Genomic DNA, 19,078 nt, shown 5'->3' with positions numbered 1-19,078 from the left:
GCCCCTGATTTGTGGAAAACCCAATTTGTGCCTCTGTTTTCTTTGGGAAAACCTCTGCCTGCCTTCCCAACCCTGTGGGAAGATGAGAACTGGAGGGGGAGTGTATCTCTACCTACTTAGAAAAATAAGTTAATTTAGCTACTGAACTTAAAACAATAGGGACTGAATTCCATACTCTTTATAATTTGTTCTTTCACCCTTGCTAGTCTCCTTTCTCTGCTGCATGGTAATCTCTTGGGGAGAATAAATCTTGCCCCTTTTCTTTTTACTGCCTTCCTACTGAACGACCAACAATGTGCTCATGCTTATGACCTTATTCAGTAAATAGTTGCAGATGAGTTAACTGGGCTTAGATGGCATGCTTATTACAGGAAAGTTTCATGTGTAAACTGTTTCCAAGCATCACCTCCATCCCAGCCATGATTCCAGGCATGAAAAGAAGCAGTTTCAGCTGAGTATAGTGCCTGTAATCCCTGAGACCTAGGGGGCTGAGGCAGGAGGATTTGCAAGTTCAAGGGCAGTCTAAGCAACTTAGTGAGACCCTGTCTCAAGAAAAAAGAAGAAGAGGAGGAGGAGGAGCAAATAGCTTTGACTCCCATTAATTATTAATGGATGATGAAAGTAAAAAGACATGGTGGCCTATGGCTTATGTCCCTTGCCCAGAGACTCTCTTGTGCTCAGGATGGTTGTCAGCAGACAGCTCTCTCCCTCCCTTCTCTATGTTCAAGAAGTATTAGTTTAATGAATGAATGTCTGATCCCAGAAAAGTCATCTCTGAAGGTGAAGTTCTACTGTGAGATCTAGACTCTTCAGGGTTAACAGGAACCAACAACTTCAACAGATTAGAATCTGCTAAGAGTGCATTTTCTATGAGCAGTTATAACCAGTATTGTTCATCATGACTTCCAATGCGTGGGACCAGAGCTCACTGCCTGGTGGGGCAGAGCTGAGCCTGACATTTCCCCAGAGCTTCTTAGAAGATATGAAAAAACAGGAGCAAGCCTTTCCCGCAAAGTGCTCTGAAGGAAACATTTGCCTGGTGGTTTGGAGAATTAATCCAGGACTGCCTGGTAGTGAAAGTGAAGCCCTGAACTTGGGGACTCAGGGGTCTATGGCTCAAGTGTTTTTGCCAGGGGCTGGGAAGACTAATGAGTACCCAGAGACTAGAGTTGCCTGTTTTGAAAAAAGAAAGCTAGAGTATTGGGAAGTATCATCGCTTTCAACCTCCCCAAATTTCTGTAATGGATATTCAGGAAATGAGATTTTTTTCATTCTTTCTTATCCAAAAAGACCCAGTCCTCAGCCAATCCTATGATTTTCATTGCATAAGAGTTTAAGTTAAAAAAATTCTTTTTTTTTTTTTTTGAGTGGGAGTACTGGGGATTGAACTCAGGGGCATTCAACCACTGAGCCACATCCCCAGCCCTATTTTGTATTTTATTTAGAGACAGGGTCTCATGGAGTTGCTTAGTGCCTTGCTGTTGCTGAGGCTGGCTTTGATCTGGTATTCCTCCTGTCTCAGCCTCCCAAACTGCTGAGATTACAGGTGTGTGCCACCATGCCTGGCTAAGTAAAGAGAATTCTAATGCTATGATTTGAGTCAACCTACAGGCAAATTTTTGAAACCTGACCTTCTATCACAAAACATTACATCCCAAACCATTTCAAGCAAAATTTCAAAAAGACCTTATCCAGATAACCCCCTATTATTGCAGACCCAGCCTCAAAATAGGAATAGAAGCTCCCAGAAGGACTCCCCAATCTTCCAAGTTGGCTTCCTGTCTTCCTGCAGGGAGGGTCAGCCTGGAGCATGCAGCAGGATGGTAAGAAGCCTGAGAGAAATTGGAAGAACGGGGCTGGGGTTGTAGCTCAGTGACAGAACGCTCGTCACATGTGTGAGGCACTGGATTCGATCCTCAGCACCACATAAAAATAAATAAATAAAATAAATGTATTGTGTCCATCTACAACTTTTAAAAAAATGAGAAGAATGGGGAGGAGGAAGTTCAGAGACAGCGGAGTAGTAGTTCAGGACTTTGCTTTCATCAAGATGATTTCATCTGCCCTTGGCCAATGTTCTGGAAGAAGTTTTTTCCAGTCATTTTCTCTCTGTTCCACCCTGCTTTGCTTAGCTCAGGAGAGTCAGTACAAGATTCTCCTGAGTTAAGATTTGGTCAAAGAGCAAAGATTCACCCATGAGCCAGCTTCCAAGAAGAGTGGCATGTTTTGAGGTCCCTGGGATCAGGAGAGGAGAGGTCTCCTGGGACCAGACTTACTCTATGGTGGCAAGACAGGCAGGAGGGATCTGAGAGACTCTCTGCCAAGGTGGGAAGAGGAAACGTATGGGTGCTTCCTTCTCATGCCCAGGGATCAGCAGCATGAATCAGCTGGGGGGACTTTTTGTGAATGGTCGGCCCCTGCCTCTGGACACCCGGCAGCAGATCGTGCAGCTAGCAGTCAGCGGTATGCGACCCTGTGATATCTCACGGAGCCTTAAGGTAATGCCAGAACCTTCACCCAATGGTGAGGCATGAATTAGTGAGAGAAAGCCCCTCTGAAGACAAGAGTCTGAAGTTGTTACAGACTCTGAGGGTCTTTGGGCTTGGGCTACCTTCTATAAGACCCTTTTGATTGGTAAGGGGAGCTTTAGGAACATAAGTGTGTTCCTAAAAAATGTAGGACTCTCAAATCTGGTCCAGTAAGTCTTGCTTTGCTTTGTAGACTCCTTCCATCCCAGGGTCACTCACCCTCCTTTTGCCCATCATGTCTTAGTTATCCTTGCTTTTCACCTGATTCAGGTATCAAATGGCTGTGTGAGCAAGATTCTAGGGCGTTACTACCGCACAGGTATCTTGGAGCCCAAGGGTATTGGGGGAAGCAAGCCACGTCTGGCCACACCCCCTGTGGTGGCTCGAATTGCCCAGCTTAAAGACCAGTATCCGGCTCTCTTTGCTTGGGAGATCCAACGTCAGCTTTGTGCTGAAGGGCTTTGCACGCAGGACAAGACTCCCAGTGTAAGTGACCCCCATCCCTGCACTGGGGCTGGCAAACAGGCTTTTGTTCGGGGAGCTCAAGATCCCTTTTTATTGGCAACTCAATCCCAAGCTGGGGGTGGGGTCCTTGCATATTCTGACCCATAACTTGCTCTTTTGAAAAGTGATGGTTTGCGAGAGAGATGAGACAAAAGCATGGGGAGAGAGAGGAAGCTGCCCTTGGGAATGAGGTGTGAGTGGAGAGAGAAGGCATACTAGGGGGCTATCCTCAGATGCAGTCCTGGGTCTGTACATTATCTCCTCACTCAACACCCCAACACTTCCAGGTCTCCTCCATCAATCGAGTCCTGAGGGTGCTACAGGAAAACCAAGGACTGCCCTGGCCACAGCTCAGGTCATCAGGTAGGCTTGGAGTTGCCCCTCAGGGATAATCAGAACCAAAACCTCAGTATTTTATGGCTCTTAAAACACTGTGTGTGTGTGTGTGTGTGTGTGTGTTTTATACTGGGGATTGAACTCAGGGGCACTCAACTACTGAGCCACATCCCCAGCCCTATTTTGTATTTTATTTAGAAACAGGGTCTCACTGAGTTGTTTAGCACCTCACTTTTGCTGGGGCTGGCTTTGAACCTGTGATCCTCCTGCCTCAGCTCCCGCTCTGTGCCCCAACCATTCTTTTTTTCTTTTTTTGGTATTAGGGATTGAACCTAGGGGCACTTAACCACTGAGCCACATCCCCAGCCCTTTTTATGTTTTATTTTGAGACAGGGTCTTGCTAAGTTGCTTAGGGCCTTGCTAAGTTGCTGAGGTTGGTTTGAACTTGCAATCCTCCTGCCTCAGCCTCCCAAGCTGCTAGAATTACATGTGCCACCGCACCCAGCTCTCATTCTTTTATGGATCACCCTCTCAACAACCCAATAGGGAGGGCCTGGTAAAGAGCTTTATTCTCTCTTGGCAGAAAAAAAAAATTGAAGTTCAGAGAAGTGGGGTGACATACCAGAGGTCATCAGTCTGTTGCTGGCAGGTCATGGAATGAAATCTAGGTCCCCAGGCTTGTAGGTTCACAGGATCTGCTGAGGAAGAAGCAGGACTGGGTCTTCTAAACCCTCCTTCTGCCTTATACGTAGTTTCTCAGGGTATCCTCATGTTCTATGGGATTGTGCAAATGGGGACCATATCTTCTGCTATTTTCCCCAAACACAACAATATACTGAGTACATTTCCCATCAAGGGCCCCTGAAATAATCCCCAAGTAATTGAATGCTTTACCACCTTGGCTCTCCTCTTGTACCCATGCTGTCACCTAGCTGCAGTGCCAGGGACTCAGGAACCCCATATGATCAGAGAAATCACCAACACAGACCATCTCGAAACATTGTCCTCCTTTGCAGCTGTCTTGGCTCCAGCTCTTTCCATTCCACATCATGGCTCTGAGCATCCCCAAGGTCCCACCTCAGGGGCCACCCACCGAAATCGGACTATCTTCTCCCCAGGCCAAGCAGAGGCACTGGAGAAAGGTATTGGGCTACAGTGGATGATGGGGCAGTGGGTCCTTGGTGTGACATGGGGGCAGCAGCCTTGAGACCTGTGGCCAAAGGCTAAGAAGTTCAGGCTGCAGGTAGCTCCTGCTTGGGAAGGTAGTTTAGGTTTATATCAGGTGGAGAGTGAGGCCACGTCTTGCTCCCTCCCTGTGCCCTTGCTGTGTGAGCCTCCATCTCTGCAGAGTTCCAGCGTGGGCAGTATCCTGATTCAGTGGCCCGTGGAAAACTGGCTGCTGCCACCTCTCTGCCTGCGGACACGGTGAGGGTGAGTTATGTCATACTGAGTGAACCAACCACAGGGGAGAAGAGTCTGTACTGGGCAGAGTACAGTAAAGACTCCAGTACTGGCCAGAGCTATGGATTCTGGTGAGGTAGAGAGGTGGGCAAGAAGGTGGGAATAAGCTTGTTTGGAGCAAAAATCAGAGATGAAGCCCTCCTTGTTCTCTGATTGTTCTCTCTTTCCTGCCCAAGCCTTTGAGTTGAAGAAGGGGACAGACAGCAAAGGTCAGAATAGGGAGGAAGAACAAATCAGGATCGAAGAAAGTTCTACATTCTGAGTCCAGGCCAGGTGCCAGGTGCCTCAGGTGACAGCAGCAGGTGCCAGGTGGCAGAGAGAACAGCCAGTAGCATGGTCCCCATTTTCCCCTCAGGTCTGGTTTTCTAACAGAAGAGCCAAATGGCGCCGGCAAGAGAAGCTGAAGTGGGAAATGCAACTGCCAGGTGATTTCTGTGCATATCCATCTACACATCCATCAGTCCCTCCCATCCATCCATCCATCCATCCAGCCAGCCAGCCAGCCTTTACACAGTACCTCCCATGTACCAGGCTCTTTGCTGGATATTGGGCACACATAGTCCCTACTCTTAAGGGCTGCACTGTTCCCAGAACCATCCCTGGGATTTAGTCTATCTTTCTAAAGAAAGGCAGTTCACGGTTGTGACATCCATCTCCTCCCATCCCTGCAAGAAGTTGCTGCCTTTCCTGGAACCCCCTGCATTGAATCCCCATCTTTCACCATACTCCCTCTGCTCCCAACCAATCCCTCCCTCTGAGTGGATCCACCCCGACCTTGTAGGTGCTTCTCAGGATCTGACTGTACCAAGGGTGTCCCCATGGATCATCTCTGCACAGGTACTTTGGAAGAGAGGGGAGTTTGTCAACTGGAAAGATTGAAGGGCTCACTGCCTCTCCCAGATCTGGTGAAGGCCTGAATTGGGACCTACAGCTCCCCACAGCCCTCACTGTGCACACTTACAGCTAGTGCTGTTCCCTAGTCTACTATGTGAATGGCACCCTCTGGAGTTGTGCAGGACACAGCCTGTGGGAAAGAGGGTCCTGGGATCCCAGGCCTTTGAAACATTAAGCCTCATTGGCAGCTGAGGGTCACCTTTGGTTTTTTACTAGCAGCCCCCTGGCAGTATTCCCACAGCAGCTCTGCCAGCCCTGGAACCACCTGGTCCCTCCTGGTCTCAGCTGAGTTTGCAGGCAGCACCAGACAGGTGTCTGAGTGACACTCCTCTCCAAGCCTGTCTCCAGCCCTGCTGGGGTAAGAATTGAAGCCAGACCTCAATCCTACAAGGTATGGGAGGGCTGATTGACTTCTAGACCCACAGAAGGCATGGATCTCCAGTTAGGGCCATTGAAGGATGTCCAGTTAGGGACACTATATAGCTTTCCTTGCATGATTCACAAAGTTTGGGACATTAGTACCCCTGAATCTATAGTAGCACTGAGAGCCACAGTGGGTGAAGGGAACTGGGATTGGGATTTGAGTGTATATATTCAGGGTAGGGAATGGAGGTGTCAGCCCTTCCCACTCAGTGATTTTGAGGAGAGGATGGCAAGCAGTTAACTCAAGCCCCCTTTCTTTGTCCTGCAGGCTACTTGCCCCCTCAGCTATATTCCCTGATTCCCTACTTCCTTGTTCATCCTTCTGCTGTCCCCATCACCAGTCTTGGTGGCCTTAAGGCTCTGGTCGGGCCTAACCCTCTGCTACAATAAAACTTGAAATTAGGCAAGAGACCCAGAATGTGAAGATGGGGCAGGATCTAATGCCATCTTGCCCATTGTCCTTACCATCTTGCCTACATAGATTGCTGTGCCTTCCTCCTTCCTGTGGCTCCCCCTTCCTGTGTGGACCTTGCCTGGCCCTGCCTCACTGCCCCTCCTGCGCATCATGTGATTGGAGGAGCTGGAGAGGCAGCACCCACCCACTACTCACACTGGCCTTAAGAGGCCTCCACTTGGCAGTAATAAAAACACATTTTAAATTAGCAGTAATTTCTTGTTGCATTGTTTTCCTTGTGAGCACCAATATGCCCACCCCTATATTTAATAATTTTGCCTACCTATCTACCTACCTATCCAGTGTTTATATGTATGTATCCAATCAATGTATTTGTCTACATATCTATATATCTTATCTACTCCATGGATGTTTCCACATGTATGTATGCATTTATGTATGTATCTACTTATCTATTTATCTATCTATGTGTTTGGCTAATCAAAGGTCTACATATAAACTGGGCATGGTGGTGTACTTCTGTAATCCCAACAGCTCAGGAGGGTGATACAGGAGCATTGCAAGTTAAAAGCCAGCCTTAGCAACTTAGCAAAGCCCTAAGCAACTCAGCAAGACCCTGTCTCAAAATAAAATATAGCGCTGGGAATATACTCAGTTGGTAAGTGCTTGCCTCGCATGCACAAGGCCCTCAGTTCAATCCCCAGCACCAAACACAAAAAATAATAATTAATTAATTAATTAAATATAAAAAAGGGCTGGGGATGTGGTTCACTGGTTAAGCACACCTGGGTTCAATCCCCAGTACCCCCCCCCCCAAAAAAAAGTCTACATATATATGTGTCCATATTCACACATTGATATTATATCCTGGCATTTTATTCCTAAGTCTTCCAGCAAGCATCTCAAAAAAAGAGGAACTTTTCTTAATAACCACAATACCATATATTCACCTAAGAAAATTTATTATAATTCCTTAGTTTGAAAAATAGACATTGAGGGGGCTGGGGTTGCAGCTCAGTAGTAGAGTGCTCACCTAGCATGTGCAAGGCCCTGGATTTGATCCTCAGCACCACATAAAAAAATAAATAAAATAAAGGTATTGTGTCCAACTACAAATAAAAAATAAATATTTTTTAAAAAATGGACATTGATTCCCTAATGCATGTGTATTTTTGTCATCATGGCAAATAGAGTAGAAATGGCATTTTTCATATCCTGCTTTTCCATTTATACATGCTCAAGGGCATGTTTGATTGGTTCTTCTTGGCAGTAAGTTCTGAATTTTCTCAAGTCTGTCCCCTTGCAAAGAAAGCTCTAGGTCCTTCCTGTGGAATCTTGGGATGTGGGGAAAGGGAGGAAAACAGAGAAAAGAAGGTGAAGAAGGGGATATTCAGAAAGATGAATGAGCTCATATCTCCAAATTCTTTCCCTTTTGAAGGTCAGAAGATAAATAGTAATAGTGCCAAGAGGGTTGGGAATGGGGGAGTGGAGTCATATTTGTTTACTCTCACCTTGGATAAGTACTGATCCAGAAGTTGTCACTCAAGAGATCTTTTTATTAACAAATAACCCAAAACTATGCTTTTCAGTAATTAGTGACCAGCAACATGTAGCCACTTAAATGTCATTCACATCAAATAAAATGAACAATTCAGCTTCTTACTCTCACTACCCACATTTCAAATGCCACATGTGGCTCATGGTTATAATACTGGACAGAAAAGATTATAAAGCATTTCCAGCAGTACAGAAGGTTCTATGGGATAATAGTTCAAGAATGCACTTTTCAGCATAATAGAGCACACCCTGTCACTGCCTGCCTTCTCTACTTTCAAGTGGGTGGTCCTGCTGGACAGAACTGCCCAGGGAAATAGGCAAGATTTTATGGGGTGACAATCTGCACAGCACAGGATAGACATCTTCAATGAAGAAGTTGCCTCAGCTGAGTCCCTATGACTCCTTTAGGCAAAAGACCAATAACCACTTATGAGAAACTGGGTATAAGATTGTGTGTGTGTGTGTGTGTGTGTGTGCATACATGTATATCCCTGTGCACACATGCCTGTGCATCTGAGCATATGTATGTATTTATGGAATGCTGAGGAAGAGATTCCGCATTAGATGACTTCTGAGGTTCTATCTCTTTATTAGGACTTTTTTTTTTGGTACTGGAGGCTGAACCCAGGGGCTGAGCCACATCCCTAGCCCGTTTTATGTTTTATTTAGAGGCAGAGTCTTACTGAACTGCTTAGAATCTCACTAAGTTGCGAAGGCTGGCTTTGAATTTGTGATCCTCCTACCTCAGCCTCCCAAGCAACTGGGATTACACAGTTGGTCACTATGCCCAGCTAGATAGGACATTTTTTTAGGCAGGGTCTCACTGGGTTGCCTAGGCTGATCTCAAACTCCTGGGCTCAAGTGAACCTCCTGACTCAGCCTCCCAAGTGCTCTAACTACAGACATGTTCCTTATGCCCCACAGGGTCCTGTGCTTAGTGCTCTCCAGGAAAGTAGATGCTTTAGTTTGGCATTTTCAACCTTCACTTATTAAATTTTAAAAAATCTTTTTTTTTTTTTTCACTTTTGTGGAACTAGGGATTGAACCCATGGGCACTCTACCAGTAGCTATACCCCCAGCCCTTTCATTTTTCATTTTGAGACAAGGTTTCCTAAGTTGCCCTGGCCAGTCCTGAACTTGCCATCCTGCTGCCTCGGCCTTCCACATAGCTGGGATTACAGGAGTGTGCCACTGTACCTCGCAAATTATCTTGAAGTTTCTTGAGGAGAAATATACTTACAGAGTTAGGTAATTTTCTTCTATCCAAACTGAATCTCTCTCATATTCTGGTTTTAGTCTTCTCTTCTCAAGAGACTTAAAAATCAGACATGTATTATGTTATGGGGCAATTTTCCCAAAGTGGAAGACAGGCATCACTGCTGATGTGTAGAAATATTTTAGGAGTTGTGTGGCCACTGCTTTAAATAACAGCGAGTTAGAAGTTGAGAAAACGTTCCCTTTTCAACTTCTTTTCAAGTCTAATTGCATCAAAAATTCCATTTTGATTCATTTAGCACCTCTTTAACAGTTGTTAAATTCCCTTTTAAGGAGAAAAGGGAGTCTTGGGTGGAGAGCGGGAATCTAACTGGGATTTGATAATAACATTTTGTTTTCATTGTATTTATTTTTATAGTCAACTTTCTACTTATGGCAAGCCATTTGGATTTTTTTGCTTTATGATAGTGATAAACATATTGCTTTCTAAATAAATGTGTTTGAGTCTGTGTCAATACAAAAAACATTAATAGGGTAATTATTAGGTAGATAAAGGCCCAAACTATAAAGACAGAGCAGGAATGAAGGACATATTTAGAAATCCTGCTTTGCTGGAAAGAATAGCAAACATCAGGGTCAGAAAATTTGAGTTAGAGGTGAAGCTCTTTTGCCGTTAGGCATAGGACCTTGGTCAAAGAACTTCAGCTCCCTGTAAAGGGTGAGAAATGGTAGAGGAAGTACAGTGGGGTCCACTTCACTGGATCAAAGACGATGATAGGGCAGGGAAATCTGTTGAACTGTAGAAGAGGGAGGCCAGAGGGTGGGCCATACAGGTGTAAAGTGTTATTACCATTACCCTATGCCCATAGGATTAACAATTCTTCATTTGTTCTGAACAAAAAGCACATTTAAAGTCATATCTTATTTCTGAATCCTTCAGGGCAAGATTGGATCCTCGTGGGACCACTAGGAAAAGATTAGTGGTTCTGGGTAGTGATAAAGAGGATGAGTGGAAGAACTGGTTACCATTTGGTCTCCTTTTCTCCTTAATGGAACTTACAGCAGCCTGGAGACTCAGTCTCTACCCTCAGCTCTACCCCTACTCTCTTCAGAGTCAGATGCACACAAGAATTTTTTCCGGTGGCCTGTTGTGATGTATTGTTGCTCAAAACAGGTGTTTTGCTAAACTGGGTAGGAAAAGTTGTGTAACAGATATTCTTCTCTCGGGTCTTGACTCGGGTTCCTGTTCTGTTTAGTGCAGTAGTATTTTTCTGGAGGATTTGGAGTTTGGCAGGTGGCATCCTGTTGGCCTGGGAGGGAACAAGAAACAAACATTTTTAGTTATCTGTCATTTGTAGTCATTTCTAGCTTTTAGGAGACTATTGGGTAAGATCCTGGGTGGGGGGAAAGAGGAAATAAAATGATTTGCCCCATCCTTCAAGAGAGATAAACACCAGACACATGTGAAGTTTACTTACAGGAAAAGGCAGGATTTTTTTTTTTTTTTTTAGTGGTGGGGGAAAAAAAACAAAACAAAACACTTCCCATAGAAGTTCAGAGGAATACCAAAGTCAACAAGAAAAATAATTTACTAAGAATTTGTCTTTTGTTGATTTTGTTTTGTTTTCTTTTGTTGCTGGGTTAGATACCAAGGCCTCAAGAATGTTATATGTGTGCTTTACCATTGAGCTACACCCCTGGCCCTAGTTTATTAAGAATTTGAACTGGATCAGAGACTTTGATAGAATGAGGGTGTGCTAGGTGCCAACTTTCACCAAGCATTTTGCATTCATTCTCTCGTGCAATCTTCATAACTATCCTACCAAGTCAATATTAGGTTCCTATTTCACCCACAAGAAACAGGCTTTGAGAAGTTCATTTGCTTAAAATCAAGCAACAAAATTTAATTGATAAAACACCTAATTATAGTCCAGGTCTGAGACTAGAAATGACCACTACAGTACACTGTCTATTAGGCTTGGAAGGATCCTGAAATTTTTAAGTTCAATAAACTCTTCATGAAATAGTTAAGAAAGCTGAAGCTGGATGGAATTTCATTTTATTTTTCTCATTTTGGCCATAGTAAAGAGTTTGTGTAGAAAACTGGCAGAAAATGGGAAAGATTGAATACATACTCAGGGTCCATATATAGATGCGGACTGATATTTAACCTTCCTAATACTTCTGGTGTAGTAGTTCCCATTTTATAGGGAACATGGGAGACCTAAAAATGTGAAAGTAATTTCCCTAAAGTCACAGAGCTAGCTTACAAGCTCATTAGCTCTTGATTCAAGGTCTGTCTGATGGCAAAACCAAAGTGCTTTCTACAACATCCTGTGACTTTCCAAGCCAGGAAAGTGAGACTGATTGTGAAGGTTCAGGACAAAGAACAACAAGGTGCCCTGGATTGTTTTAAAGGAAAAACAGTAAAAGGGAAGCTGCACTTTAAGAAAGTAAACTCACTCTGAGTGTAGAGATTGGGTGGGGATGGATCTGGGAGCAGGGAGTGCTGCTGAGGAGCGATGGGAACAGGGCAGGCTTTTGATGAAAAACCTGGGACTGCCAGGGTCATTCTGAAGCAGCAAGCCCTCAAGAGGCATTGCTAAGAAAGTTCTCAAGAATTGTCAGAGTTTGATGAAGGGGCCAAAGGAGCAAGGCAGAGATAGTCTTGAGCCTGAGCATCTTGGGGTTTTGGCAGTGCCTGAGATGACCAGAAAGAAAACAAGATGGTAGAAGAGAATCATGTTAGGAAAGGAGGCTGGGGAGCTGATTTCAGCTATGCTGAATTTGAGGGACTGGCTGGGTGAAGTGGACTTAACTTTGGTTCCTTCAGGAGAGAGGTGAAATTATAGTTGCCAAGGAGGATCAGGGCTAGAGATAAATATTGGAGAGCCAGGGATCCATGGGATAGGGATAAAAAGTGCATAGAATAAAAAGCATATCTTTTTTTTCCACCTTCACACATCCTTAAAAGTCACTCATTTATCTCCCAAATAAGACAAATTCTGCATCTTATATAGGAGAAGTAGGCAAGCACATCTCACTCTGTTCCCTCCAGTTTTGCTTGGAAGCACACTTCAGTATGCCATAATCGAGATATGATTTCTTCTCTCCTCTCTAGATAATCCAAGTTTAGAAGTCCATAAGGAATGGCATGGATTTGGAATATGTCTGAAGTTAATCAAATCTTGGACAGAAGTCAGCCCAGTAGTGCATTTTGGTGTCTCCATTACACATGTCCCCATCCACCTCCCCACTCTGCTCCCCTAGTCCCAAGTCCCTACCTACTCTCCCCTTACCTAAAATTCCCAGATACACTCTTTGGTAACATCTTCGCTGTCTGCCATTAGGGTGCCACTTCGGTCGGCTCGAATGTAAAAGCCATTGGGTGCCAGCACTGTGAGCAAGTTGCTTCCATGAAGTTCTATGCAGAAGTTGAGGGCAAACTTTCCCCAAGGGCGGAAGGAGCCAAAGGATGTTATTGACCAGAAGGATCCACCCTGTGCTGGGGAGGGAAGAGCTCAGGTCGGTGGGTTGTTTGGAAGGGAGTCCTCCAGCAGTGTAGCCTCTGAGGGGGCTTCCTGGAGGCATGCTACCCTCCCCTACTGGCCCTATCCTGCCTGGGTTGGCAAGTCCTTCTGCAGAAATGCAGGAAGGTCAACATGTTCCTGGTCTGCCAACCCACTCTGGAGTCTTGAAGTGTGAAAACAAACAAAAACTCAGTTTTCCCTTTTCTTTCTATCTTTTTTTCTTTCTTTCTTGGTGCCAGAGATTGAACCCAGGGACACTTTACCACTGAGCTACATCCCCAGCCCTTTTTATTCTTCATTTTGAGAAAGGGTCTCATTAAGTTACTTAGGGCCACCCTAAGTTGCTGAGGCTGGCCTTGAACTTGGAATCCTCTTGCCTTAGCCTCCCAATTCGTTGGGATTACAGACATGTGCCACTGTGCCTGGCTTGGTTTTCCCCTTTCCGATGAATGATGAGAAGGCCCTAAGTGGCTATCCTTAAATCTGGGCTAGGGCTAAAGCAGGAGCTGGATTTGAACCTTGGAGTGGGGAAAAGCAACCACCCACCCTGGAAGTGGTAGATGCCCTGACGGCAGGGCAGAAGGTGAATGCAGTCGGGTTCATCCATATTGCACTGTATGAAGTCATACTCTGATGAGGAGCCCACATACCCATACCGACCTCGCAAAACAAGGAAAGGGCGGTTGGCAAATCGAATCCCAAGCTCCTCATTTGGACCTGAAAGAAACAGGGAGGAGAAATCTGGTTGAGATGTCTCTAAATGTTTTCTAAGATGGAAGCAGGAAGGGAATCCTAACTGAACAAGGCTATTGTTACTATCTTAATATTTAGTGAACACCTGCTTTGTCTTATGTTAGGGCACTTGTGCAATGTTTGTGAGAGCACCTAACACAGTGTGGAGCCCAAGAAATTTGAATATTCTTCCTTCCTTAGGGATTTGTTAATCTATCCAATGCTTATGACAACTCTATGAGGCAGCAGAGTAGATATCATGTTCATTTTTACAGATGATAAAACTGAGGCTCAAACTGGTGACTTGCTCAAGAGATAACAAAAATTCAGTGACTGAGTGGTTATGTGGACCTAAATCTTATGACCCAACTCCAGTGCTTCCAATGCCTTAAAAAAAAAAAGTCACATTTTAGCTCCTTGATAAAGCATCCCTGGCTTGAAATAACCTGGCAATAAGGCTGCTCAGCTCACCTGGAATGGTAGCACTGGCCATCAGCAGGCCATTGGCAGCAGTAGTCAAAAAGCGCCCATTGGAAGACTGCAGGATAATCTTGCCACAATTCCAGTGCACACGGAAGAAGGTGTCAGACTCCATTGGATGCCCATCAGCTATCACTGACTTGTGGCGCCGCTAGATACCAGAGAAAAGGAACCATAAGTAAGAACCCACAATTTCAGCTTTCTTCCCATATTTTTATTCCTGGACCTCTTCGCACATCCTACCTCAGAGCATACTTTATGCTTTCAGATCCTTCTGGAAGGCATATTGTGACCTCAGCTCTTCCACTTCCCCTAGCCTGTATTGTATCTCAGATCACAGCATAAAAAGAGGGACCAGGATATCATATGGAGAAAAATAAATCTTGGCCCTGACTCTAAAATCATTTTGAAATGGATCATAGACATAAAAGAGAGTTAAACTATAAAACATCTAGAAGAAAAGTTTAGAGAAATCCTTTGTAACTTTGGAGCAGGCAATGATTTCTTGCTTCCAAAAAAAAAAAAAAAAAGCAGTAAATATTTAAAAATTAACAAACTTGACTTCATTGAAATTAAAAACTTGCTTCTAAAAGACCATTAAGTACATGAAAAGAAAAGCCATATATTGGGAGAAAATATTTATAATACATATATTTGTCAAAAGACTTAAATTTAGAACTTATAAAGACCCCTTCCAACTTGGCATTATTCCAGCAATGAATGGGTAAAAGATTTGAACAGCCACCTCACAGAGGAGATATGCAAACGGCCAACAAAAACATGACCGATTAAGAATGACTGATTGTAATTGTACCCTCAAACTAAACCCATCATAGATGTCATTATGCACCCTCTAGAGTAGCTATAATTAAAAATAAGGCAATATCATGTATTGGTGAGAATATAGAACAATTAGAGGAGCTCACATAAATTGCTGGTAAAAATGCAAAATAGTATACTCACTTTAGAAAACTAACTCTTTTTTGTGGTACTGGGAATTGAACTATGGGCCCTTCACCATTGAGCTATATTTCCAACCCCCTCCCCTTTTAAAATTTTGAGGCAGGGTCTCCCTTAATTGCTGAGGCTGATTTCGAACTTGTGATCCTCTTGCCTTCAAGTTTTTGGGACTATAGACTTTTGCCAGCCACTGTGCTGGCTGACATTTTCTCATAAAGTTAAATGCAGATTTATGAACCAGTAATTCTATCTGTGGGCATTTACCCCCAAATAAATAAATAAATAGGCACAAAAAAGACTTGTCTACAGGTTCTCATAGCAATTTTATTCATCACAATTCAAACTGGAAACAACTCAAATGTTCATGAACAAATGAATGGATAAACAAATCATGTTTATGTTTATGAGTAGTATTAGAGAATACTAATCAGCAAAAAAAAAAAAAAAAAAAAGGAATGAACTACTGATAAGTGCAACAACATGGGTGAATCTTAATAACCTTGTGTTGTCCAAAAAAAAGGTATATATACCATATAATTTCCTTTATATGAAATTCTAGAGTGAGCAAGTCTAATCCATAATGGCAGAACACAGATCAGTGGTGTGGGAGGGTCACAGGTGGAGGTAAACAGACTGGAAGGGGACAGAAATGAGTTTTATGGTGGTAGAAATATTCTATAACTTGAGTGAGAAGCTTTGCCAGGTGTGGTGGCGCATGCCTGTAATCCTAGGGGCTTAGGAGGCTTAGGCAGGGGGATCATAAATTCAAAGTCAGCTTCAGCAACAGCGAGGCACCAAGCAACTCAGTGAGACTCTGTCTCTAAATAAAATACAAAAAGGGCTGGGGATGTGGCTCAGTGGTTGAGTGTCCCTAAATTCAATTCCTGGTACCAAAAACACCCACAAAAATCCTGTAACTTGTGGCATGGTTGTATGGGTGTATACATTTGTTAAAATCTTCTGAATTTTATACTTAAATTGGATGTGTATTTAACTCATGTAATAAAAGTATATAGGCTACATATTAAACACTATATATATCATCATTAAGTATACATCATATATATATATATATATATATATATATATATATATATATATGTTGTATATTTAAGTTATGCCTCAATAAAGTTGATTTTTTAAAAAGAGGTTTAAAATGAATGTTTATGAGGCAAGGCCCTTCACTGTTCATCTGTCCATCTTGTTATCTGCCTTGGAGAAGGAGGAAGTTGTCTAGAAAGAGAGAGCACAGAGCTTATGGTTTCTTGCTTTGAAAGCCAAAGTCTTACCTGGGCTAGGTAGTAGCCATTGGCTGAACGAAGCTGCAAAGTGGGGATCTCACAGTCACATTCAAACTGGAACAATGACATTGGGGTCAATTGCTCAGAGGCAGCACACACCTCAGCATCTGTAGAGGAAGTGCATGTCATTAGAACTCAAGCCTGGCTCCTCCTTCATGCCTATTGCTGAACTTCCCCCTACTTTCCCTCCTCAACCTCCATCACCTATGTTGGACCATAGTCTAACTCAAGTGACTTTTCTCCAAATCCCCATATCCCTGATTTTTTTTTTTTTTTTGTCCTTTTCTATTCCACAAGAGACCTCCTTTGGGACACCAGGATCTTCCTGATAAGCAGGTTCAAAAACCCTTGGCACATGCCTATAATCCCAGCTACTCCAAGAGGCTGAGGAAGGCGGACTACAAGTTTGAGGCCAGCCTAGGTATCTTAGTAAGACCATATCTCAAAATAAAATTCATTTAAAAAGGGTTGAGATGTAGCTCAATGGTAAAGTGCTGGCCCAGTATGAACGAGGCCCTGGGTTCAATCTTATTACTGGAAGGAACAAACAAAACAAAACACCCTTATAGAGCCCAGATTCATTTCCTCTTTTCAACAGAAGGTCCTTCCTCCCTCCATGGCTGTGTTGGAGCCCGCACTTGCCGTAGATGACTGAAATGAACTTCCGAGCCTTTGACCTGAGGCTGACCCAGGTTGGGAAGTGCTGTAGGATGAACCACTCCTGGCCCTTCATGGGATTGGAGCCCAGGCCAAGGAGCATATGTGCACCATGTGGATATAATGAACCACCTTCTCCATCACACAGTGCCACAAGCCCTCCAGGCCGTACTTGCATATGAAAAGCTGTTTGTGGTGATGTTTGGGCAACCAGCCGGTCTACATGGGACAAGAAGTGGTGAGTAGAGGTCTCCAGGTGGTAGCATCCATCTTGGAAGTGCAACAAGAAGCCACATTCTTCCAGGCAGGGGACTGCTGCATCCACCCAGATGCGGCCCACAGTGTGGTCAGCCCGGGCGTAGCTGTGGTAGACAGGGCTGTACAGGGTCACGTGGACATGCAGGGCTGGCCGGGGGGTCCACATATGGTAAGCAGAGAGGACCTGGGAGTTGCAGAACACATCCTCACCATTGGACTCCAGATAACGACCAGAGATTATGCACTGGAGGGTCCACTTGCCATTCCGGTGGAAACGGAGTAGGAAGCATCCATGGTGGCTGTTCTTTGGCCGGCCATAGCTCACAGTGCCATCTGCCTCACAGAGAAGGTAGAGACCCTGCAAGCTCTTTAGTCGTATCACAGCCTGTGCCTCATGTTCATTGCTAACCAGGAGCTCCCAGGTCTGGAGGCATGAATGGTGCAAAAAGAGGGAAATCAGTGCTGCCAAGTAACTACACTGAGAAATCCCACAACCATAACCCTTGTTATCACCCCTGCACTTACCAAGACCAACCACCTTCCCCTCCATGTCTGCCCTGGTGTCTCCTTGCTGTCAGCTCTTCCACTCTCCCAACTAATAGTAATAGAAAGATCTCTGGGCCATTCCACTATAGGGTTCCTCAAGATCTAAAGAGAAGTTCTAGATGCTCATCGCCAGCTAACCAAAGGTAAACCTCTTTCTCCCTTCCTTAATTCCATTCTTCAATACCTAATTTTATAAGAAAAGCTTTGGTTTAAATTTTACTTTTTTTGTCCTTACTGTTGCCCCTTGATAGCACATTCAACTAAACCTCCATCCCTACAGGCAACCTCCCCAACAGGGCAGGAGAAAAGCAAGAGCTTTTATAGATATGCCCAGCTCCAAGAGTAAACCACTAAGATGCAATTGCCTGGTTCACTGTGGTCAACTTTATTATAAGGTAGAATATTTTACTCCTGCCTCACTGTAGCCCCCATTCCAGAGATGCCTACAGTTTTTTCTAAAGTGGAAATGGAGTCTCCGCAAGTACTTCTAGAATACTCCATTTTCAAACTACAACCAGAATAGAAACAGGCCTTGCACTACAGTCCAACTGCTCCAACTTCCCCTGGATGCCCACAGTTCTGCCTTCAGCTGGGCTCTCCACTTCTCTTTGTGATGACACAACCACCCTGGGCTGGGATAGAGGGTAGGGAGCAGAACAGGGCAAGGCAGCCAGGCCAGGGTTGAGGCTTCACCTTGGGGAAAGAGATGGAGCAGTGCAGACCCATGAGCAGAAGCCTGCAGTAGAAGGGTCTTGGCTAGGCAATGGCAAGGATTAGGAAAGATGATTAGGTCGAGAGTGCACCCTCTCTGCCACACACACACACACACACACAGATTGGCTGTTCAGAAAGTTTGCCTTGTTACCTGTTTTCTGCCCAAACTCTTTGCAGTAGTTGTGACTGTATTTTTGTATGCTTCAAAAGTGAGGTAAGTTCCTGCCCAGTTGAGGAGCCCAACCCTTAGATCCTCTGCCTTAGGATGTCTGGTTGTCCATTCCATTTCATCCATGAGGCTAGTGCTACAGATGATGACTCCCACAGGCCCAGCCTTCCCCCCAGCAGTGAGGTTCCACAGGCCATAGGGCCCCGAATAAGGTCTGTAGTACCCACCAGAAGATGTTCCCAGAGGGAACTTCTCAAAAGAGGTTGGCCTATGGCCTGGCACCTCTGTGACCCGGGAGCATTGTGACTGTGATGGTTGCCTCTTATCCCAACACAGTGGGGAAAGGGCACTGGCCCAGCACCATCAATCCATGGTCCAGAGGAGGAGGGTCTAAAGCC

The 19,078-nt window shown here is 44.5% G+C and overlaps 2 protein-coding genes across 2 annotated transcripts; one reads left to right on the top strand and one right to left on the bottom strand.

Moving 5' to 3' along the window:
- Positions 1 to 1,810: 1,810 nt before the first annotated feature.
- On the top strand, positions 1,811 to 6,767 carry Pax4 (paired box 4). Its single transcript, XM_027926268.2, has 10 exons — positions 1,811 to 1,823; positions 2,368 to 2,498; positions 2,799 to 3,014; positions 3,320 to 3,395; positions 4,385 to 4,510; positions 4,717 to 4,799; positions 5,185 to 5,254; positions 5,611 to 5,666; positions 5,940 to 6,081; positions 6,628 to 6,767. Exons 1-10 carry the CDS (start codon positions 1,811 to 1,813, stop codon positions 6,765 to 6,767), a joined length of 1,053 nt encoding a protein of 350 aa, XP_027782069.1.
- Positions 6,768 to 10,595: 3,828 nt separating this feature from the next.
- On the bottom strand, positions 10,596 to 18,806 carry Fscn3 (fascin actin-bundling protein 3). The gene is made up of 7 exons (XM_027926504.2): positions 18,663 to 18,806; positions 16,979 to 17,675; positions 16,325 to 16,443; positions 14,067 to 14,226; positions 13,410 to 13,580; positions 12,633 to 12,838; positions 10,596 to 10,643 (listed from the first exon to the last, which is right to left on the bottom strand). The coding sequence occupies exons 1-6, from the start codon at positions 18,804 to 18,806 to the stop codon at positions 12,633 to 12,635; spliced, it is 1,497 nt and encodes a 498-aa protein (XP_027782305.2). The 3' UTR covers positions 10,596 to 10,643.
- Positions 18,807 to 19,078: the final 272 nt, after the last annotated feature.

The sequence above is a fragment of the Marmota flaviventris genome, chromosome 1 (genome assembly GCF_047511675.1).
Source record: "Marmota flaviventris isolate mMarFla1 chromosome 1, mMarFla1.hap1, whole genome shotgun sequence".
NCBI lineage: Eukaryota > Metazoa > Chordata > Mammalia > Rodentia > Sciuridae > Marmota > Marmota flaviventris.
The sequence above is the reverse complement of the archived record's forward strand: the minus strand, read 5'-3'. Positions and strand labels throughout refer to the sequence as shown.